This window comes from Solenopsis invicta, chromosome 6 (assembly GCF_016802725.1).
Source record: "Solenopsis invicta isolate M01_SB chromosome 6, UNIL_Sinv_3.0, whole genome shotgun sequence".
Taxonomy (NCBI): domain Eukaryota; kingdom Metazoa; phylum Arthropoda; class Insecta; order Hymenoptera; family Formicidae; genus Solenopsis; species Solenopsis invicta.
This window is the reverse complement of record NC_052669.1, coordinates 7,898,079-7,922,240: the sequence shown is the minus strand read 5'-3', so window position 1 is coordinate 7,922,240 and position 24,162 is coordinate 7,898,079. Positions and strand designations below refer to the sequence as shown.

At 32.4% G+C, this 24,162-nt stretch overlaps 2 protein-coding genes across 6 annotated transcripts; one reads left to right on the top strand and one right to left on the bottom strand.

The window, feature by feature from the left end:
* Positions 1–1,581: 1,581 nt before the first annotated feature.
* LOC105196561 (band 7 protein AGAP004871) lies at positions 1,582–18,872 on the top strand. 5 transcript variants are annotated; one of them, XM_039450174.1, is made up of 10 exons: positions 1,582–1,833; positions 4,364–4,487; positions 11,870–11,979; positions 12,894–12,966; positions 13,126–13,208; positions 13,525–13,728; positions 13,826–13,881; positions 14,183–14,261; positions 14,729–14,830; positions 15,136–18,872. In XM_039450174.1, the coding sequence occupies exons 2-10, from the start codon at positions 4,406–4,408 to the stop codon at positions 15,232–15,234; spliced, it is 888 nt and encodes a 295-aa protein (XP_039306108.1). In that variant the 5' UTR covers positions 1,582–1,833; positions 4,364–4,405; the 3' UTR covers positions 15,235–18,872. The 5 variants fall into 5 exon arrangements, with proteins under 5 accessions (XP_039306108.1, XP_025994256.1, XP_039306109.1 ...); XM_026138471.2 differs by lacking the exon at positions 1,582–1,833 and adding an exon at positions 1,986–2,409; XM_039450175.1 differs by lacking the exon at positions 1,582–1,833 and adding an exon at positions 2,432–2,699.
* LOC105196560 lies at positions 16,938–24,043 on the bottom strand. Its single transcript, XM_011162568.3, has 10 exons — positions 23,730–24,043; positions 23,259–23,394; positions 22,377–22,478; positions 21,550–21,799; positions 21,020–21,172; positions 20,808–20,943; positions 20,426–20,553; positions 20,018–20,305; positions 19,225–19,479; positions 16,938–19,039 (listed from the first exon to the last, which is right to left on the bottom strand). The coding sequence occupies exons 2-10, from the start codon at positions 23,340–23,342 to the stop codon at positions 18,918–18,920; spliced, it is 1,518 nt and encodes a 505-aa protein (XP_011160870.1). The 5' UTR covers positions 23,343–23,394; positions 23,730–24,043; the 3' UTR covers positions 16,938–18,917.
* Between the last annotated feature and the right edge of the window lie 119 nt (positions 24,044–24,162).

Below are 24,162 nucleotides of genomic sequence, written 5' to 3'. Positions count from 1 at the left end.
GATATAAGACATGTAAGATATAATCGAAATAGATTTAATTTCTGTTACGCATTTCATGTGCGATAGGCTTATTCATCGACGGGTCGAGTGTAAGATTCTTATAGTGTATTCGATTTGCTGACTCGACCCGACTTCGAGTCAATGTTCTGTTCTTTTATAGCTAAAAAAAATAGACCATCGACTCGGAGTCGGCTTGAGTTAACAAATCGAATACGCTATTGGAAGAGCTAGCACCCCACTCAAGATGCTGATCTATGGGAAATTTAGCCATGCGGATATCTTCTCTCTTAGCTTTTGCTAAAGACAACGATTGCGACTCATCCTACAAATAGGTGAAAATTCAATTTAATAAAGAAAGATAAATAGTATTCACAACATAAAATCTCGTTAGCTTACTTTGTCTACTAGTGCACCTATGATATAAACTACATCTGGATTGAATTAGGTTACTACCGCCGGAAAATCGTTCAATAGAGTAGGTATGTTTTTTTGAAGATGACTTCTGAGTAATCCATCTTTGTTAAAATTATAGAAATAGATAAACATGGGATTAATGTGATTGCGACTGCTTGCAAATGTCAGAGATAGTTGCTTGGTTCATTTTATTATCATAATCACAGTCAAACACTATTTTTGGTTCAAACATCATGCTTTGGATCGTTTTAACGTTACAGAATGTGTATAATTTATTTTTTTTTTGTTCAACATGTTTTAAAAATTTTAAAAATAATGCAACATTTTATCAAGTCTTAAAAAAATATTTTATGTACATACACATATAACATTTTCTGATTCTTTGAGATGAATAGTTATACGAGATAGGGAAGACCACATAAAATGTTACAAGTTAATTATCTACAGGAAGTGTTGCGATGATCCATTAATGATGACAAAATTATTTTTAGAGTTCTAATCTATGTTCTATATCCGTTACAGCTATCATATCTTATCATGTTGCATAAATGTGTGCGTTTGCCGATTTGTATCGTAAATTCCATTTACTAGAATAATTTTAAAATTGAAGAAAAATGCCAGATGTTATTAACATGCACAATCGAACGAATATTTTATTCCGATTTGTATCATCAGGCCAATTTCATAGCAAAATACGAAGAAATGCAAATTGCGCAACATTTTTCAGATATTGCTTATAAAAAAAAATTATTTCAATTATAAAATTAATCATAAAACAGTTCGAAATAACGCGTATTTAAATATTGTATAAATTTAAAATTAACTGCGAAGGGGGGGGGAGCGCGAGAAATATTTTTGTTTCAATCTGCATCGGGTGACTTTCGTAACAATGTACGGCAGTGAAGAAACTCAATATCAACAATCGAGATTTTGCAAGAAAATATTTTTAAAAATACCGTACAATATTTTTCTCACAACAATCTTGTAAAGAATGAGAAAACGATTGAATTACAAAAGTATAATAAAAAAAAGAAGAAATTTTATAATAACGCGTTTAAAAATTGTATAATTTTGAAATCAGGGAGAGGAACGCGCGGAATATATCGAACGAGATATTTCCATTGTAATCGATCCAATTAGTAGCGGGTGAAGTTTGCGGCGCAAATAGCTCATGGACGAGCGAGAAAAGCGCACGCTACGAAACGCGACTAGCGCGAAGAATGGGTGTGGATGATAATGTAATGGTGGATTGTACCCGCGAGGCGCACCAAAGTCGCGTGCACTACCCACTGGTCGGGGCGGCGCCCGCGGACCGCGTTCTATAAAGCGTCGCGACGTCGTAACGACGACTTCACTCCCGTTCTGCCTATTCTACTCCCGTCAACACGTTGCGCGTCATCGGCACAGTGAGTCGGCAAGGTGACGAAAAAAAAAATCTCTTCTTTACTCGCTCTCTAATTAATCCCATAATTCCTTAATCCGCACAAACGCGTCCTTCGCAGCATCCGTCTTTAGAAGAGAGAGGATCCGTACTCTGTGCACGGGATACCTATTAAACCGACGGATGAAAAAAATTGAATTCTTTCTCCGGCTGCTGCCGGCGAGAGGTGGTGGGCCAAAGGCCGAGATAAGGGACGGGGGATGTGAGAGTGAACGACCTCTCGCATCGCAAATTCGCATCTGTGCGCGATCCGGCGATTCCCGGCCCCGGTGAGCTCCGAGGTCCGAGGCTCCGAGGTGACGGAAGCGAGAAACGGGGCCGCCGCCGCCGCTGTCGCCGCCGCACCGAGTGCGATCCCCGGATGCTCGCGTGCGTGTGTGAATCGATGCGTGATTTAATCACCGCGTCACATGGTACCGCGGCGTCTGGCGACGGAAGGAAAATAGGTGTGATCGTGCTATCGCTGATGTGCATCAATCACTCTCCTCCCGTGTGTTATTTAGTTTGTGTCAAACGCGCTGGTGCGCGCATCGTCTGATCGGACTCGAATACAGGTTGATACGCGGCATTGTAAAACATGCGACATTCGCCCAATGTCGTGGGAAACTTTTAGTGAAAATATCGCGATGTGATAATTTTACACTCGGAGAAAAAGACGTAGTGGCAATTAAGTTTTACATGTTTACATTACAATTGAGAATTAATTATTTTACAGTTGTTGCATCTCTAAAGCCTTATTAAAAGTGACAATTTGTATAGTTGCGGCTACTACCATTATTTTTTTTCTGGGTGTACAATTGCAGAATAGAACGGCCACGGGAGGTATTTCATTGTGAGATTGCAAGTATGTTGCCTAGTGCTGCTGCGTTATTGTCGGAATGGGACGCATCAATTTAATGTTGAAATATTCTGAAAGTTTGCAGTTTAGTACTGCAGTTCTCAATGAAAAAATATTTCCTAGAATTCTTCATACACTGAGAAAAAAGTTGTTGACTTGATGTTTGATTTATCGGAATGCCTACTGTTTAAATTTTGACAAAAATTTCCTTTCCTTAAAGTTTTCTAATTCCTCGATTAAATTTTGAAATTGCAGCATTTTTAGAGGCAAATTTTAAGTAAATTTGATTGTGTATTCTCTGGTCTTCTTACTTCTTTTTTTTCTATTCATATAGAGAAAAAAATCATACGAGAAAAAATGAAAAGCTATTTGCTTCAAATATCAAATTTGTGAAAAAGCTTTTGTCGTTTTATTTCCAACGATATAAGAGCGTTAAACGAATATAACGCTTAAAAATTCAAAATTAAAATTGTAAGCACTTGATATTTGTGAAATAAAAATCAGATTTTTCAAGAAATAATTTCAAGAAAGATTTCTCAAGTTTTGATTAAAATTTCCAGGAATTTTAGCAATTTTCTTTCTCTTTCTAGAGAAAAGTTACCTGTGAGGGTCTGAGATTTTTAAAAATAATAGACATGTTGTTTATAAGACAATAATGTTGCATAATTTTAATTAACCCCTTGCGTACATTAATGAGTCTGATTCGTGATATAAATTTCGTACCAAACACGATAATATCACGAGTCAAACTCATGGAATGATTTTTCGCTAGTTACAATCGTGGTTTGGTTCTAGTCGAGCTAAATGGTACGGCAAGGCTTAATTAAAATTATGCACGTGTATATGTGCAAATGTATATGTATGCATTTATTGTATTCTTCGGATTATGACGAATCTTTCCCCAGTGAGAAATGATAGGTTGAAAAGACGTCTAATCAACGTTTAATAAACCAGTTAATATAGACGTTTAAAATTTGGTAGATTAGACGTCTTTGTGTCGTCAAAATTAAACGACTATTAGACGTCTTGCTATTAAACTCTATATAAATATTTTCTTCGAAATATCCGCATAACTATTATATTATTGCACCACGTGATCTCAATGAACAAAACAATATTTTTTTAATATTTTAAAAAACATTTTTCGTAAAAAAAAAAATGTTGAGGTATTTCTTTTCGGAAATTCCCGAGCTGCCACCCATCTGAGTCGCGACTCCGGTGAACGTTGCTTGCTGTTATATAATATTAATTATAACAATATCATTATTACTTATATAAGACAAATTATAATGTTTTCAGGATGTTGCATTGTAATTCTTTCAATTAAAGGCAGATATTCTAATATTTTTGCAATCTGCGTTGTAGCAACGTATAACATAATACTGCAATCTTGCAATGTTATCTCTACAAGATTTCTGTAATTCTTCTTTCAAAGGATATCTTTAAAGAGAGGAAGAGAAAAAGAAATTTCCTTAACAATATTTGCAATAATTTTTCCTATTAATTTTTTTTCTGCGCAATATGTAAAATTAGAGTACTCAAGAAGCACTTGAATGTGTATTGGAATAATATGTATTAACAATAAAATGTATATATCGATGACGATATGAAACATATTGATAATGAAAAAGTAAATGGAACGTATTTTTCATAGAACTCTGTTTTTCCAGGTGGCGAGATTCGAATCGCGCGTTAATCCCACTGATATACCTATGGCGACCATGAGCAACAGCAATGGATCAACGATGCAGATTAATACTCGGCCTGATGACATCCGAAAGCGGATTATTGGATGTGAGTTTTTTTACAACGTACAGATAAAATGAGAGAGAAGCTAAAATTTACCTATAGAATTTACACGACGGAGCTTACGCGTCGTATCAATTCGACCGACAAACAAGAAAGAAAGAAAGAATGTATATGTTTTTTTTATTTTATTTTATACACTTTTCTTAATTTCAGTTGATTTTTCGCAAGCGATACGCGTATAAAGAAATTTTGTGCTTTCATCCAATTTGTTTTACTTTTTCAAATTACTATATTCTTATTTACTTCTTCTTATTTTTCTATAGGTCTTATTTTGTCTTGTTTTAAAATTATTTTTGCAAATACGGCTGATGAACATTATTGCGAGTGTCATTTTTGTTTCACAAGTGCAAGCAGCAATATGCTAATGATTATTCTGAGCGTATACGTGGCGGAAGTCAAGAAATAAATTATTTTACGAGTGTAAAGAAGGTCATCTTTATATGCCGAACTTCAATAAAGTAAATCGGGCATTTGCGTAATAGTCCGCCGATAATCTTATAGTTGATTTCATTAAAAAAAAAAAAAGAAATTAATGAAATTCGAAGCTTAGATATATTATAAAATTTAAAGAATATATAAAAATATATATATGACATAATAAACTGTTTTTAATAAGATGTAACTGATTATATCAGTTATAATCTTCTAACCTACACTGAAAAAAAAAGTTGTTAACTTGATTAAATTTTTCAATTGATTAAAATTAATTGAAAAAAAAAATTGATGATTCAATCAATTAAATTTCTTCAGTTCAACTATTCAAGTTAAATATAGAAAAATTTAGTCAACTTAATTACTTTTTTCTCAGTGTAGGATAGTTATGGATAGCTAAATTTCTTTTCGCCATTGAATTGAAGAATGAAAGCGCGCGTTTATGTGCCCATCAAGATGTAATTATAGACTGCCGACGAAAATAGTAGCTGCAGCTAAAGACTGCCGTGAAATTCAGGCTGTTGGAAACAGAACGTTGGTACGGTTGTTTCTCGGGATGTCTATGAGAAATAACGCACGCCAACTTTGTAGCTCTTTCTATTTTTTTTCTTCATTTTATTTAAAAAATTCGCCTAATTCCTAATTTGCAGGTCATAATAAAACGTACGATTTTATACGATTTTTCTAGGCAGTCAATGCTCATGTAATAATAGCGCGACTTCGGTCAAACATAGTAAGTAGAGCAATCGGTTACGGGGGCAACTCGCGTTTCAAGTGAAAAAATATCCGCGCATATAGACAACTGATCTCGTCCAATCCATCTGTTCTTTTCGCGTTGTCAGACATGCAAACGTTCCGTGACGGGATATCCCGAAATTTCAATCTTAATATGTTTTTCGCTCGATCGTTTTTTAAAGCTAATTTAGTACGCCTGTGATTTATGATATATTTACCGGCAGAAAAGTAAGAGCTATTGATTAAGCTTTAATACTGAAGACCAATTACAGAGTCATATTTCTCAATCAATTTTGAATGGCATCTGTTCAAGCATTACTTATCATGTCAAAATGATTTGAAATGCTTAATATTAATAATTGCTAACTTGGCAGATGATTGGCATGAATACGATAATATTGGATCCAGCAGATGTATTTAATTAATTAATTAATTAAATCTTGAAGGGAAAAATGACGGAAAAAATTCTAGATTGCAATAACTTTCAATTTTTTTAAATTAAAAATACTACTAATATATATACACATATATGTAAATATATATAAATAAAAATGTGTCTCATTATTTGTTAATAATGCTATATAAATAAAAAAAAATAAAAAAAAGTTTCTAGTTTAACTTTATCAAAATAATTTGATCTAATTTAACGTGACTTGACTTTGATTACGTGTACTAAATTGAGCTATAATATTAATAATATTAAATTAATTGACTTTATTTTGACTTGTAAATGCGAAATTTGATTTTTATTGTCACTTACATGATCGAAGCACGCTTAAAATGATTTTGAGAGCATTTTTGTATTACGTTTTCAGAAATGATGATTTTCCTTCGGTATTTTTTATTGAGTAAAATCGGGATCTAAATCGAAGAAAGTGTTTCACTGGAAATCCGATATACCCTTTCCGTACAAGTATATGTGAACTTGGAACGCATTAGCATTCACCTTGCATAGTGCTTTCTATAGACTCGCTATAAGCGTGCCGGTTGACGCAGCTTTTATTCGGGAAAATAAGTCAAATGAAATATCCAGTGCGGAGGCAGAAATTACCCAGAGGTTGGCGGCAGACAAAGTCGCACAAGTACCTTGTTTTCTGCGGAGCGATGTGTATAGCGCCGTCGCTATCGAGTAGTTTCCCTCGATAGACTTCCGATAAGCCTTCGCTTTGTTATTTCGCAATTTGATCGTGATGATGATAAGTACCTACGCAAATGCCCATGCCGACGATGACCTAACACGCGCGACAGTTTTATACAGCACACTGAGAAAAAGAAAATTGTTGACTTGACTGCGTATTTTTAATTCGAGTATTTATGTGTTTGATTGTAAATGAAATACATAAATATTTGATCCGAAGAATCGAGTCGAAAATTTTGTCGACTTTTTTTTTCAGTGTACGACAAGGTGGCGCGTTTTCTATGAATTGTAAATTTTTGAAAAACTTGAAAGTATCTTAAAAAAATTACGACACGACTCCGAGAATAATTTTTAATCATTTTTAACTACCTATGATCTTGCAATGAAAAGAATACGAAACAATCATTATCTTTAAACGTTCTTATTAAAAACATTAAGCCTACGCATTGAAGATTAAAAAGGTTGCGAATTGGAGATTGGAATTCAGTTAATCGGAACAAACGAATTAAAGTTAAAATTACCTCATTGGTGTAGTTTTAATCAAGTTGCAATCCTTATTCTCTAATATTCCGATACGGATTTTAGAGAGATTATGAGATTTTCTATTATATTGGATAGAAGTTAGTGACGAAACGATCGCAGCAACATTTGAGCTTTGCTGCAGTATCTATAAATAACACTACTTATATCTAATATTTAAAGAGTTGTAAAAAAATTCCAAAATTTCTAAATTATCGTCACCTCCGGAAGATTATCTTTCTTCAATTTTTTTTAGCACGACCTATGCGTAAGAAAATATTTCCCCACGTTTTGGGAAAGAAGCCTACATGTGACTCAAGTCTCATTGAAGTCTCAGCGCGTATCTGCTTGTGTCGAAAGAAAAATCCAAGATAAACCAGTTCGTTTATATTTTCTGGCAAGCGTGTGTATCGGTTATTATTCGAGCGTTGTTTCACCCTCGCGAAGAACAACGTGGGCACGTGGGTGGTCGAGCGGAGGGAAAACTGGAAGTTGGAAAGAGAGAGAGAGAGAGAGAGGGAATGATGATTAACCAAGGGAAGGAAGGAAGCAAGAGCTTTGCATGGGAGGGTGGACAAACGCGGAGATAGAGAGTAAGGGACGATAGAGCGGCGCGGAGGGTGAAGGAAGGGCGACAGCCGCGTCGAGGGTAGGGTGGCCGCAAGCGCACATCTCGCGCATGCTGCCTCGACGAAGACAGGGACAAACGAAAAGGGTAGTTACTGGGCCGAAAGGGAAGGAGCGAGGGAGGAAGAGGGAAACAAGGGTGAGAGATAGAGAAAAAGAGAAAGAGAGAGAGAGAAAGAGAGAAATTACCCTGTTCAAGCAACATCTAGTCACAGTAAACCGTGTGAGAAGTGAGTAACGCGCTCCTAATCTAGTCCGTTCGATTCTATATCCCACTTTGTTTCTTCAACGCGAAATATCTACCATCTTCCCGGTACTTGCCGCTTCAACGAGCTTGTCCAGTAGAGTGATAATAGTGTGAGAATTGGAACCGAGACACTGCCGATTGCTCCGAGATGACAAACGGTGAGCGGTTGACAAAATTCTGTCAAATTCTGTTCAATTTAACCCACAACTATCATATAAGAGGAAGTTGACTTCGTTTATTGAACACTGAACAGCAACAACTTTCGGTCTAAATTATTAACCATTTTTATTGCACTTCATATTTTCTAATTCTTGTATATAATATCGTTACAACTCTTTATATAATAAGAGCGCAACAAATCAAAAAGAAATTGTCGAAAAACTAAGCGTAAGTTTAAAAAAATATACGTTTATGTTTCTCCAAAATAAAATGAAATCTATTGTTACTATTGCTATATTTTATCTGTAAATTGTCGCAATTAATTTTCTCTGATGCACTTTATGAACCAGATTGAGTTTATGTTATTCTGTGAATATTTTATAAATTCAACTTCAAAGATAATTGACTCAATGTTCATTTTACTCTACACCTGTTTACTTGTAGGCTTGTCCTTTAAGAACACCTGTTAGGTTTTATTTTAACTATACTACATTATACTTCCTCGTACTTAAAGTGTCATATAATAGGTATATAATTAGATGTTAGGAGAGAAAAATAGAGAAGAGATAAAAAATAGAGTTTACAAAGAATAAACCTTGTATTGTGACAAAATTCGACAAAAATAAAATTATTATTTTCAGCTATATTATAATTTTTTAAAAATTATATTGCACTTTTCAAAAGATTAAGATCACTTTTACGAGCTATAACTGGCCAAACCTGAAATTTGTCGTCATTATATCGATTTTATTTACTGATGCGAATTTTTCGGACGAATAATCACGTGCTAAATAAAACTCGGTCGAAGCCTTTGTCGAATTTTGTTGGGTGTTTCCCTAAAACGTAATATCATGATTTGAATTAGTTTTCAAATGTAGGTTGTGTGCACGTGTGTTTCATGACGTATGCATATTGATCGGTTTGTAGAGCTCCCGAAGGCATTGGTAGAATCAATGGTAATTGTACATATCTACTTATGTATGTACGCACATGTCAGTGATGTCTACCTGTGTGTACATATGAGTTTTGTAAAAATATTTTTACAGTTTACATTCGAAAAGTATTTAATATTTGTGACTACAAAATTGAATGTTAGAATTAGAATAATTAATTATAGTTACAAGTTCCATATTTTTATAATTGTTACCGCTATAATGTTAATAATAACAACATATACTATGCGTGCCAACAAAGAAAAATGGTTGCAAATGTCAAAACTTAAATATAAATTTGCCCTGAAAATGACTATAATTTATAATCATTTTTTAACTATATTTAAATTGTGGTAATTGTAAATATTTTTTTGTCAATGTTATTATTATTAACATTATAGCAGGAGTAACGATAAAAATGGAGTTTATAATTACACAAATCCCAAACACTTTTCTCTCAGTACATTATTACTGTATAAATCACAATGAGAAAAAGAGAAGATAATTGCAAAATTATCTTGCTGATATTAACAAATTACACGGGAGTGTTTAACTTCGAAAAGATGATTATACCAAATTTTTGCGAATGAAAATAATCACCACGCATATATGTTATTACACTATATTGTTCAATTGCGAGTGCGTATCGAGAATTACGCGTACACGCGCACGCGCGGGTGCATACGTATTCTTTTAAATTTATTTATTAAAACAAAGAAAATGAGTTAAGTATGAAAAACTGCGATATTTTGACATTTGTAATAGTTCATTTTTTACAGTTTTTTTAAATGTATGTACAAACATATTTATATTTTTAACATCGGTGACTAATAATTATATCCCGTGATAATATCGTAAACAATTTTATTTTATTCTAGACAAACGGTGTTGGATAAATAAATATTTTCCATGAGGTTAATTGATTATCTGGTTGAATAAATATGATGTACTTTTTATTCCTATGACAACAGGGACAACGACAACACAAAGATGAAACACATGTAAGCCGGACTTTCTTGCACAAAGTAATTCCGCATTCTGTATAACGCCAGACATTAATATTACTCAAAAGAAAGGTATCAGAGTTCTATATGCAAATGAGTCACAGATAATGCAATAATTTTCTGAGAATTGCATTTACATAGATTTCCAGAGAACACATTGCAAAAAGGAAAAGAGATTTTTTTTTGTCGTGATATAAGATTGATTTTTGAAAGTATTTTAAACGTTAAAAATAATGATAAAATCGAGCGCTAAGATCAATCATTGATCGATTATTAACAAAAACATTAAATATATTTATATTTCATTATGCATATACACTTTCTTACGGAAAAATTATTCACAAACAATGTAATGTACAAATATAGGATATACAAATTCTGAAATTGAAATTAACTTATTGTTAATTTATTATTATTAACACAATGTATATTACATGTAATGAATAAATTATATTAGATTAAATAAAATTTTTATTTGAAAAATTTAATTCTAGCAAGATGTAATTTGAAACTTAACTAAAAAATTTATCGAAAGAAATATTTTAATTACTTTATGTTGTTAATGATGTAATTATTAGGTTCTTATACTTGAAATCATTAATCGTAAACTTGAGATAGTAAAAGACGAAGAGCAAACTGCAAGTATATTGTTTAACAAGAATGGAAATTAGGCCAGAGTCGGAAATATTCATTAGACATTATCAGACGACTGTATACTTCAAAAACTAGGTAATAATGGCGCTTGTCACGGACAATTACGACAGCCGACAACGATGTAATTGTGTTTGATGATGTCGCTATTCGACAGTAACTTTTTAGGATACGTACCCATTAACTTTCGCCCAACTATTGATGAACGCTATAATGGGAAATTAGGCTACGATGGGTTGATTAAAAAGCTCTTTAAATTAAATTTATCTATAATTTCCTTAAATTCCCTATATAAATCTGTTAAAATGTAGGATTGACTGTAATTTCGAAAAGATCCATCTTTTGATTTTCGTAAAATTTGAAAGTATGATAAGAAAGTATCACAAATATTCCTAAATATTTATGTTCAAAACAGGTTCAAATGTATTTAAATGCATTTAAGATGCAATATGAGAAGTTAGAAATCACGGATATAGGATGACCCTGACCTTAGAATGTGCTATAAAAATCGATGTCTCGAGTAATATGATTTCGAATCAAACGGAAATCACTTCTGGATGACAGAACACATGCCGTTTCAAAATATTCTAATTTTTTACACTTAACTTTGAGTTAAATTTAATTAGTATTAGACATGCCGTACGTTTGGATAGATATTAGATCACATATATGCGTACATTTTATAGTTTTAAAAATTATAGATTCTTTTAGTTTTAAAATTTATTAATTGGAACGTTTGTACTAAATTCTTATTACAGCAGTAAAGTGGGCCTTTTCGGAACTATAATATAATACATCTATATAAATATATATTTTTTTTTAATTTGAAGAAAAATCTAAAGTTAAATTTTTAATTAGACATTTTTATTTCACGTACGTGTTACTTATTTTGAATGTTAACGAGTAACGTTGTTGTGTTGCAGCGGATGATAGTTCGCAAGGAGATGCGACAGCATGCGGGACTATCTTGGTGATATTATCATGGATCGTTGTGATACTGACGATGCCGTTCTCTCTCTTTGTTTGTTTCAAGGTAAGATACTTTTTCGGGAAAAGCCTTTTTCAATAAAAAAATATTATTTTTATTCGTAAAGTTCTCGCCATTCTGCAACAGTTGTGGGGAAGCGTTTTAATGAACAATGTTATTCTAATGTAACTATAGTTACATGGAATTTATGCACAATGCAGTTTTTCCATACACCCACATGCTTGTTTTCATTTTGCGATTTTATTATATCGCAATTCATTGAGCGAGATGTGTATCAGTGCGCAGCTATCAGCTTTCATTAACTGGCTCTTCCATTAATAACTCGTATCAGTAATCTTCCTTAATAATTCCACAGTGAAAATGAGCATTAATTCAAACCGCACTACCATTCGATTACTCTGATGACCTTAATTCTTATCAAATGATTGCAATAATTTAATTTATCTAATTACATTGGTAAAATTATGTTTCATTAAAACAATTGAATTTATCAAATTATTACTCAATGTACATACATACACTTTTTTCCCAGACCCTTAGTACACACACAGATGTTCGTATGCGTTGTTAATTTTTATCATTTTTCCCCAACCTACACCTTCTGCAGCAATCACCTAGTAAAATATACATATATGTATATAAAAATTATTAAGTTACTCTTACATATACTTTAACATCTTATATGAAAATATATAGCATTTGTTGGTAGTGTATTAAAAAAAATTTATATGATACAGTGTATTGAAAAAAAATTGTATCTAAATGTTATAATTATCGTAGCTGACAAAATATCTCAAAGAAAAGAAATTGTGCAGAACACAAATGTTTCAAGATGTATACAAAGTGTCAATTAAATACAATATGATATTTACTACATAAAATTAAATTGCATTCAGTTCATAAAATACCAATAAAGTTATAAGTTACGCAAGAGATGTATTTTTTTTTTTTAATTACAGGTTGTACAAGAATATGAAAGAGCCGTCATATTTCGACTGGGACGTCTTTTATCAGGCGGTGCTAAGGGTCCCGGTAAGATTAACATAATTACTTGGAAATATATAAGGCTAGATAATTCGGTTGGTGTTTACGACACATTTTTACTGCGCACCTCTTTTTTTATGTTGCGCAACGCTTTATGCACAGTTTATTGTCGATTAACGAAGCGATTAATCGTGTTCACGCTTATAGGAATCTTTTTCATCCTGCCGTGTGTGGACAACTACGCGCGCGTTGATCTGCGAACGCGGACATATGACGTGCCGCCGCAAGAGGTAATACCACGCAATCATCCTCATTGTGATCATTACTTGAATATTATATTCCTTGCTGCTCTCTAAAAAGTATATCAAATGTAAAATGTCAATAATATGACTTATTTCTCTATTAAAAATATAAATACAATATAGAAATTAGAAAAAATATATAGAACACGGAAACTATATAAAAAAGAAATTTTTTCAAATTAAAATTAAAATTAAAAAATTGAGAAAATATAAATATATAAACATAGAAAATATAAAACGTAAAAGTAAGGAAATACATTATATGTAGAATGAAAGATATTTATCGTATTATTATTCATATTAGGTCTTGACAAAGGACAGCGTTACGGTATCCGTTGATGCAGTCGTTTATTACCGCGTTAATAACGCGACCATTTCAATTGCGAATGTGGAGAATGCGCATCACAGTACGAGACTACTGGCTCAAACGACCTTGAGGAATACCATGGGGACACGACCGCTTCATGAAATATTGAGCGAGCGAGAGACAATCTCTGGAAACATGCAGGTATATGAGAAATTTCGACACAGTTATGCTCGCTGTATCCTTCAAAAGGGGAAAAAATTAATATGTATTAATGACATTTTAATCGCGTTTTCATTAGGTTTCCCTAGACGAAGCCACTGATACGTGGGGAATAAAAGTCGAGCGAGTCGAAATGTAAGTATACCAATCGCCTGTCCTAAAATGTGTTTTCAAAATATTGAAGTCAAATCTAATGTTAACCCCTTACCGTACCATTTAGCTCGACTAGAACTAAACCACGATTGTAACTAGCGAAACACCATTCTGACTCGTGACATACATGTTTGGTACAAAATTTGTATCACGAGTCAGACTCGTCAAAGTACGGCAAGGGGTTAATTGAGTAATATATTGTGACAAATCCATTATTTTGCGTGCTAGCTTAATATACAAATCATCTATAAATAACCGTTTTTTTTATGATTTTATTTTACAGTAAAGATGTACGACTACCTGTTCAGTTGCAGCGAGCTATGGCGGCGGAAGCCGAAGCTGCACGCGAAGCACGCGCTAAAGTAAGACTTTAATTAATTAATGTGGAAGGCTCGGCTCTCTTGCGACGCGATATTGTTTATGACATCAGATGCGAGAAATGACATGCAATAAATTAATTACTACGTTAAAAAAAGAAATGAAATAATGGTTTCTGAAATAACGGTACATTTTTCTCAGCTGTCAAAAACCGTCGTGATAACAAGTTATTACCGCATATTTTACAAGTTTCGAAGAGGATTATGCAATTATATTAACTATTATATTTTTAATGGCAAGCTAAAAGATAAAACTGCACCACAGCTGTATTTATTCTGTAGTTGTATGTAGTAATAATTAATTTATTGCATGTCGTGTTTCGCTTCTGTCGTCATATAAACGATATCGAACCGTGAAAGAGTTGTGCCTGAATCATGTTGAGTCTGAATGTAGAAAAAAATATTTTATTTATATCGCAATATTATTTGCAATCTCTTAATCATTTTACTAGGTGATTGCTGCAGAAGGAGAACAGAAGGCCAGCAGGGCTTTGCGAGAAGCGTCGGAAGTCATCGGCGATTCACCGGCAGCCTTGCAGCTTCGTTATTTGCAGGTAATACAAATATTAATGTTAATTAATTTTGTACATGTATGCGGGATTTCCAATATATTACTATCTACTTTATTATTACATTACTATTAATCTAATGTAGTATAGCTGGAATAATATAGTACAGATCTAGCTGCTATATAACATATATATACTATATAAATATAGTATTTTAACATTTATATATTCATGGTTTGCTGGGATTATTGCTAGTATGTTACTATTGATCCCGAACATATGGTCAACGATTAGATGTTCACTTATATCTTTATACGTTTCACTTTTTCATACTTTTCTTTTAATTTTAGACACTGAATACAATATCAGCGGAGAAGAACTCTACCATTGTGTTTCCGCTACCAATCGATATGCTGACATATTTTATGAAAGCTTTGCCAAAGGAATAATTAAAGAAAGAGATAGAAGAAAAAGAAAGTGTGCGCGTTATGTTTCGCAATGTATAACCACCAAAGAGAAGAATAACAATTCCCCTGATGCTATTTGACAGGGGGGTTTTGTTTGGTGATTTATTCGTATATTTGACACGCTTACATATTACATCTTAATAATAAAGAGTTGCCAATATTCGACCATTATCTATAACAATTTCAAATTTAACAGGCTGTAGAGTGATTATTTGCAAAACGTTGCATACGTGTGATTTTGTCGCACAGAATCAACTCGGATAATTCTATACGGCATAGACTGAAACACATATTTTTGGAAAATCTTATAGGATTATTTTATACGTTTACATGCTATAAGAGAGAGAAGTAGTATAGCAAAATTTATAGCATGTACATAGAACATAATTGAATAACGTCAATATTTGTAAACATTCGGTCCGTTCTTGGTACGGCAATAATTTCACTTGCGTCAGGTATATATTTGCAATTAAATTTCAAATGATGAAAAATATATAATGATTGAAAATTTCACATAATTAATCCGTTCATCACAGATCTCGCACTGCCACTAATGCCAGACTTGTACAAGATATGATTGACTTTACAACATTAAGCAATCGATCGATTTGTATAAACAAAATTTATTTAGTATAATAATTATTTGAGATAGATGTCAAGGAGCGGTTTTTTATCTTGTCAATTTCGTGATATGCGATAACATTTGATCTATCACTTAATAATGAACTATTAAAACTGTTTAAATCTTGCCTATTTCGCTTACGGTACTAAATTACGTTTTGTCAAGTAAAAGATTTATTTCACAATATATATTCCTTGATAATTTTCTATTTTGATCATGTGGTGCTATTTAAACACTTATCGCTAATACTGGTAATATTGCCATGGATGCGCTCAAGTGTTAAGAATAATTAATTTTACAATCACTACATAGAAATATTTATACTTTATACAGCGGCCTGTAATGATTGCTTGGTCCAACATCGGCAACTCTTGCTAGCGATATTTATATACATTGTTTACTCAATCACTAACGCTTTGATACTCTTACGGTTATCTTGTAAAGAAAAAAAAGAACAAATTATCGGATACATACAGACGATCTCGGAGAACATTCAGTATTATTTATTTAATAAAATGCAAAATTGAATTGGATAAGACTATTTACTAAGAGCACGTAGAATAATTAAATAATCAAATCATCGAAGGATATGTATGCATCTAATAATACCTTCTCTTAGTAAATTTGGTCGGAACTTGCCCCATGACTTCTTTATTTATTCTATGTTGTACATACTTTCAATGGTCGTAGGAACTATTGTAAGGGAGAGTTTTCACATTTTAGCATCAGCTTTTCAAGACAGATGCGAATTACATAATATACTGAAATGAGTGAAAGAGCTATATTGCATCGTTTTAAAAGACTCGTAAGAAAAATTTATTGTAACTGTGATGGTTGTTAGACTGTAGAAGATTTTACATATAATTATATGTAAGATCAGCTCACTTATAGCATAACGTTCTTCAAGTGAGCTGATCGTCATTTCACTTCCATGTACACCGAGAAAAAAGAATTGTTAATTTGATTAAATTTCTTAAATTCAGCGATTTTATGAATTTAAATTAAAAATACTTCAATTTAAGAAATTGAATCAAATTGAAAAATTCAGTCAAATTAACTTTTATCTCAGTGTATATATTTTAAAGGCGAAGAACAGTATCTGATTCGCGTTAGAATAGAAACGTTGCAATTCGTGATGCGATAATGGGATTGTAATATCGCTGTATGGTTAAGTGATTAAATTGCATATTTAATGTTATTCCTCCGACGTCTGATAAATATAATAACTATTATAATTATGCAGTATCTCACGAAATTGACCAAGCATTTCGAAAACTTTATAACAAGGTTTAGATACCTATTATTTTAAAGGAATATTTTATTTGCATCTTTCCTAACAGGTTGTGAAGCTTGTTTTTATATACTTTATTTTTCTTCGTGATGGGACCAACATAGGTATATCGAATCATTTTGAATATGTGACAAAAATTTTGAGAATACTATAACTCTAATTACAATTATAGTCTAAAACCAAGCATTTTTTGAAAGAATCTTATGGATCTTGAATAGTTTTAAAGTCTGGAAAGTCTTGAAAGTTTTGGAAAAGTGTGTCTTTTCTAGTTTTCTTTCATAAAGCTTTACATTACTTCTCATGCATAATCCATTCTATTTTATACGTAGGCAGATAATGTTATTTTTAAGAAGTTTTAAAATGTTTCAGATATTCAAACTTTTAAAAAAAGATTTTCTAGACTTAAATTCAAGGTTTTTTTATTAGAATGTGTGGTTTCGAATGATAAGAAATAAATCGAAATAATTTTAATAACTGAATTGCTCGAAAGCTTTTGCAAGAAAAGAATTGATATTCAGACGCCCATCACTACTCCTTTCTCTTTATTATATATAAAAATATCATGAACTTTTTTCACTATTTGATCACTTTTATGAATAAATATAGGTAAAACAGTACGATATCCTGATGCATATTTTCTGCATACATATACAGGATGTGTTCTCCCGATAAATTTAAAAAAATTTAATATAAAGAATAAGAAAAATCTAGATAAGAGTAACTACTTGACTGTTTAAAGTGTTTGAACGAATGTTGAATGCGTATGATAATTTTTAAATAATAAACGAGTTAATCATTCACGAGCTTCCGTTTCCGCGTATATTCGACAACATATCAATGGCATAATTATACACGTAGCGTAAACAAAGATTAAAGTGCTAGTGAATGATAAATTTCAATCGTTTATTGTTTAAAAATTATATCTGCAATATTCAACACAATTACTCTAATCTTGACTGATATTTCTCATTGTTATTGTCTCTGATTAAATTCTTTTAAACTTGATGGGGTGCAAAACCTGTATATATCGTATACATAATAATTATATGTATACATAATATATCATATATATACACATATATACGTGCGCGCGGGTGTATATGTGTATTTTGTCATTCTACAAGCATTACTGGAGTTTTGTGCTTTTTAAGAGTAAGATGGAGAAAGTTGTCTCCAATTTTATTAAATGTATAAATGCATATACACATCTATAGCGCTGATTTAAGTTATATTACATCCGCCTCCTCCCTTTAATCAGTCTACCAATCTGCAGGCGATAAATAATGCAAAGTTTGTGAATATTATAAATGTTGTAAATTCTACCGCTATTATTCTACATGATTGATCGATTAATTATAGTAGCACGATAATTTTTACGACGAGGATCTTTACCGTCCTATTTTGTATAGTTTATAATGCTTTATCATGTACTTCGTCATCGATTCCATGTAAGTACACAATATCTACTAAAAATGTAGAAAGATGCGTTTCTGTTCTTTAATGTACAGAAATGTACATGCGAGTATAAATAAAAAGAATGTTCACGTAAGTTAAGAAAGATACGCATACTTTTTGATTTATACGCGACAGCACATTTATATGTAAGTTATATAAGTTGCTTTTTATGCGAGCTCTTCATACGTCGATCATGGTTACAAAAAAATATGTGTGTTAAAAATTCCGAAATAAAAATTGGAATTCTGTAAATTTGTGCTTGAATCTTTTACCTATATATATTTGACAGGATGCCGTTTATTTTAATTTTGTCGTGCACGGTTGTTGCACATAATTAAGACAGAAACCTCTATTTCCAACGTCACCGGGTCCCTCAGTACTATCCGTGTGAAAGATTAATCTGAACGGCTTTACAGTGCCTAAAAAGTGTAAATGAAGAAGTGATATAAAATCGTTGTTTGAAGATTTTATTATTTTTAATTCGGCGAAACTCTTTAAAATTAGGCTCGCATTTAGTTAAATATTAAATAATCTTTAAAGAATTTAACTATCTCTTTTTTCTGAAATCTCTTTGCTACTTGGACTACTGCAGAGAAATACTCACTAATAACGGACGACTCATTCAAGTTTTGACTTTCAGAGTTGAAAGTACCACCACACAATCGATCGATGCACGTGAGCGGCGTCGAAGGTAACCGACCTAGATTTGTTGCGCATGGTATTGACAGCCAATCGGTCATACAGGCTGTTCCTGTCATCGATACTATTTGCGTAGCCTGCGTATTTCCCGTCAGCGTGAAAGCACTACTACGCATTATTTGACCCGTTGCGATGCTCAATGTCGGCATCATCCCTTGAGCTATATAGAAATTAAATATAAGGTAGATGGACAAAAATATTAAATAAAATACATAATATTTTTCATGATTCCCATAAAAAATTCTTAAGAAATAAAATTAAGTAAATTTTATTCATCCTAGGTATTTCAAAGGATTTTTAAAACAATTTTATTTAATTTGTATCACTTTAATGCTAACGACATTAAAGAGATACAAATAAAATAAAATAGATAATACACTGATTGTGAGCCTAGCACAACTAGTTTTTTCTTATTTTTATTTTATTAAAATATCCTGCTTTATAGTTTTATAAAAAGCACGATTTTTAAAAATATTATTAAACATGGTTTTTTAACATAAATCAGTTCTGTTCATTTCTCTCACATTTCGTGTATCAATAATATTAAAATATGTATAAATATACATATACATGTATGTACATGTATGACAAAAAATGTAATAAGACAAACAAAATATGTTTTTCTGAAATGCTTTTCATATGAGCCTAATTCTTTTTTTCATCTATACATATTACATGCATACATATGTATATAATACCATCAGGACACGCCATGTACTGGATTCCGCAAAAGTTCCTCTCCATCCTGATACATATACTGTAATCTTGATTTGACAATTGTAGCCCGGTCGTGGGATCATAATTAAAGGACTTTATCTGTCCGGAAACTCCGGTAAAATATTGAAGACAACCCTCTTCAGCTCGATATATTGTACTGCATGGTATTTGTGAAACTCGAACCTTCCACGATCGCGAGTAAGAGTTGCCGCTCGTAACAAAGGTCAAAGTAACCGGATTAGTTTGTCCAACTCCTGTGTCTATGTACACTGTAAAAATTAGCATAGAGAATTGTAACAAAGTTATTTTTTATTGAACAGTTTAATAATATTAATAAAAAAAAATAAAAAAAATAAAGTTCTTTTGTGTCTCCTTTCTTTAGTACTTACTGTGATTTCCGTCATTGTTACCACATATCGTCGGCACCGGATTGCCACCAGAAACGATAAATTGGTCGTAAACGCAAACGTTATTCACTGTTTCTGGACCTCTGATATTGAATTGTACAAAGTCCAATCTACAATGAAAGAACAAGGCTGATTGTGAGTAATTAAAATATTATAAAACTCTGGCATTTATTATATATTTATTATATATCAGAATATCTATGTATTGCCAAAGCTTCATAATTTTTTGAATTTTTGAGTTGGGGACCTCTTCTCCTGTTAGTGTATTTTTTAAATTATAAATAATCCTAAACACACTTTTAAAGAGTTAATTAACACTTGTCATCAAACTTTTAAATATTCTTAATAATATATGTGTACGTACCGATACTGGCATACATCTGGATTCGATTTCATTAGTGTCACTTGACACGATTCCATTCCATCGAAAGTGGACGGATAGTTGGGGTTGACAAAGTACGTGTTATTGTTAGTAATCATTCCGCCGCAGGACACCGTGACTATTGAAGAATGGAGTAAAAATGTAAATTAAGAAATTTAAAAACGTCAAGTATCCAAACTGATCGTTCCATTTACCTATGCAACAAACCCCGTAACCATTCGCGCAAACGCCGCTGGAGATGCCACCGCGCTGTGCGCATTCCGCCGCTGCAACGCACGTGCCGTTCTCCCCGTTCAACCCGCCGCAGATGCCGTTGTCGAACTTGACCAGTGTGAACAGCGAGAAAACTATAATACACATGTGCGTAATAATCGCGTAGTAGGTATATTTCTTTCTTTATGTGCAGCCGAATACGCAGCTCAACAAAAAATAATCTTTTTTTAAAATCAATTATAGTCATTTTGTTATTATAAATTGTAATCATATTTACAACATATTCTTTTGGAGGGTTGAAAGTTCTAACAATCTATTTAATATCGAGCAAAGTAAAATTTTTTTTGCATGTCGTGTAGTACTTAAATTACGTTAAATAATTATTTTCTACGATTTCAACATTACATTCATCAAAATTTTGACAAGAAATAAAATCATATTAAACATAAAAAAAAAACGCTATAATTTTCTTTTTCTTAAATCGTGATAATTATATTACAGTCTCACTTACGTCTTTTCTCTCTAGTAATTTGAGTGCGATTGTTTGGAAATTTTGACAATTCCCACTTGCGTTTCATCATCCCTGCCGTTCCCGAAAGACCAGATCCGTTATCATTCAATTGCCACAATCGTCTTCTATCCGCGATTTTGTGCCTACCGCGGTTGTTCCAGGCGTCGACGTAAATGTGAAACACAATACAACACATCAGAAGTGCGATCAATGACTGATCTCTGGTCATTTTAGAATTCCCAACTCGTTTCTGTACGTTGAAAAAACAGCGTTAAAAAATTTTGATATCGCTAAATTGCCTCTTTATTCAATTTTTATTATATAGATTTTTTCGCGGAAAATTAAAATGTCACAACGATTCTCGAAGGCGGACCGCGCATATCACTTGACGGGACGTCAACTAACTTGTACCGGTCCAAGGTGCCAAGTTTAATATACCCAGAAACATTTGTTTATACGGTCTATAAACCATGCAGCAAACTGTAATGTCCGAACTGAGCTAAGTGTTTACCTACACATAAGAATTTCAGCGAAAGTCGAGAAATTTAATTGACCCTACGACTAACGGTCATTGTATTTGTCTCCTGAATCGCGATAAGTACTTGACTTTCTCGTCGTTTAAGTCGATTATAATTGCTGCCCTACGCGAGACATAATTTGGAAAGTTCGCTTGCATAAATATATTATTTCGTCATCGTGTGCACTCATTTTGATCGGAGGATGGAAAATAATAGAGAAAAGAAGAGAAGCACGGGATATATATTTTTATGAAATAAGAAAGTCGCTACCGCTTTTTAAATAAAATCACTTCACGTGACGTTCGTTACCACGGTGTGTAAGTTCCGAGATACGCGCGGCAGATAGGACAATAGTGGTCCGTATTGTTGCAAGAATCTATGCAGTACGGAATCATGCAGCATGGCCAGCACCTATGACAAAAGAATACAGTAATTATAACGGGAAGTCTTTTGACTCTTTCACGGCGACATTGGTCAAACCGATTATTTTAATCCTCTGAAGATACACTGTATCGGTCTATACTCTCTTTTGTTTTGTAAACTGCATACTCAATTTTCATAAAACTTGATTTATTGACATTTAATAATATAATACTTATCAAGAAATATATTATTCAAATTTTAAGTAAAAAATACAAAATTCAAAATGATGGTTCTAATAGTTACAAACAAGAAAAATTTTTCAAATAATTTGATTATGTAAAAAAAATTGTTGTAAAGAATTTTTAATATTGTTAAGCAGCATCTAAGTTTTCAATTTCGTTTTAGAAATTTCGAATTAGAATATAGGCAACTAATTGCTCAGCTAGAAATTTTGCTTTGAATAATTCCTAATTTGAATTTGGTCAAAGGTCACTCTCGGACCATAATACAAGTTAATTAAAATTATTAATAGAAATTATAATTAAAAGTTTAAAATATGTTGAAAATATGTCTATATATCGTTAATTATTAATGTGTCCAAATACGTATCATAAATAAATATCTCGTTAATAGATCTATTAAATTGTAAATATTTTAAGTCACGTTGCGAACTCAAAATTAAATAAGTGACAAAAGAAAGTCCTGGTAATAACAAGACTAATTAAATTGTAGCTAATACAGGATTGTGTAATGGAAAATTCTTATGAAGGCATAGTTTATCATAAGTGAAATTTCACTTGTCACTTTCGTTGCTAAACATACACATACCCCAGTAGAAAGAGCATGAATGCGATAAAATGTGTAATCTTGGATCGACGTACTACCACGACAGTGATGATGAGTGCTGAACATTGAGAACAAATCGCGGGTGCGGGTACCCGCGGCCAATTACTTGCCGCGTTTGCTAAAAAAAGAAATTAAATTATAATTCTACATCTCGTTAGTTGCTTTAGAACATTAAATACATATTTGTACCAGAGTTCTTGAGTTAATTATTCATACAAGTTAGTCGTTAATTGTCGAATAAATTTTCCTTGGAGAAAATCAGAGTTATTTCACATCTCGTTGAGTACTTAATTACTTTAAGTTTAATCGTCTCGTATAAATTAGTTTATGATTATCGATAAGATTGTCTTTGGAAAAATTTTAACGAAACATCTGATCGTATTTCAAATAAACGTTATTTTAAAATAATTACTTAGAACTCTGATCGTCAAGATATATTCGAAATTATTTTACGGGATATAGAGACGAATGGATCCACCGAAGGTTCCGTAAGACCGATTCCTTGCGCTTGGATGTAGGTGGGTGGTGGAATTCGCGTCACGACGAACGATCCATCATTTATCGGGAAAGTGAAATCGTTAGACAGCGAATCGGCGAATATCGAGGAGTACGTAGGTGGTGCGTCCCTCGAGGAAGGAATGTCCTGTGATAACAATTAATTTAATAAATTATACAGCAGAGATAATTCAAACTCAATTAATGGTATTTGTGGTATTTGTAATAACAAATTAAAAATAATATTGACAAAAGAGAAAATTTAAAGCAAAAAAAAGTTAAAAATGTTTGCATAGCTATATTAAAAAATGTTAATAACAGTAAATACCTGTTAAATGTTATAATAATATTGATAATAATAAATAATATTTAGTAATAAACTATAATATAT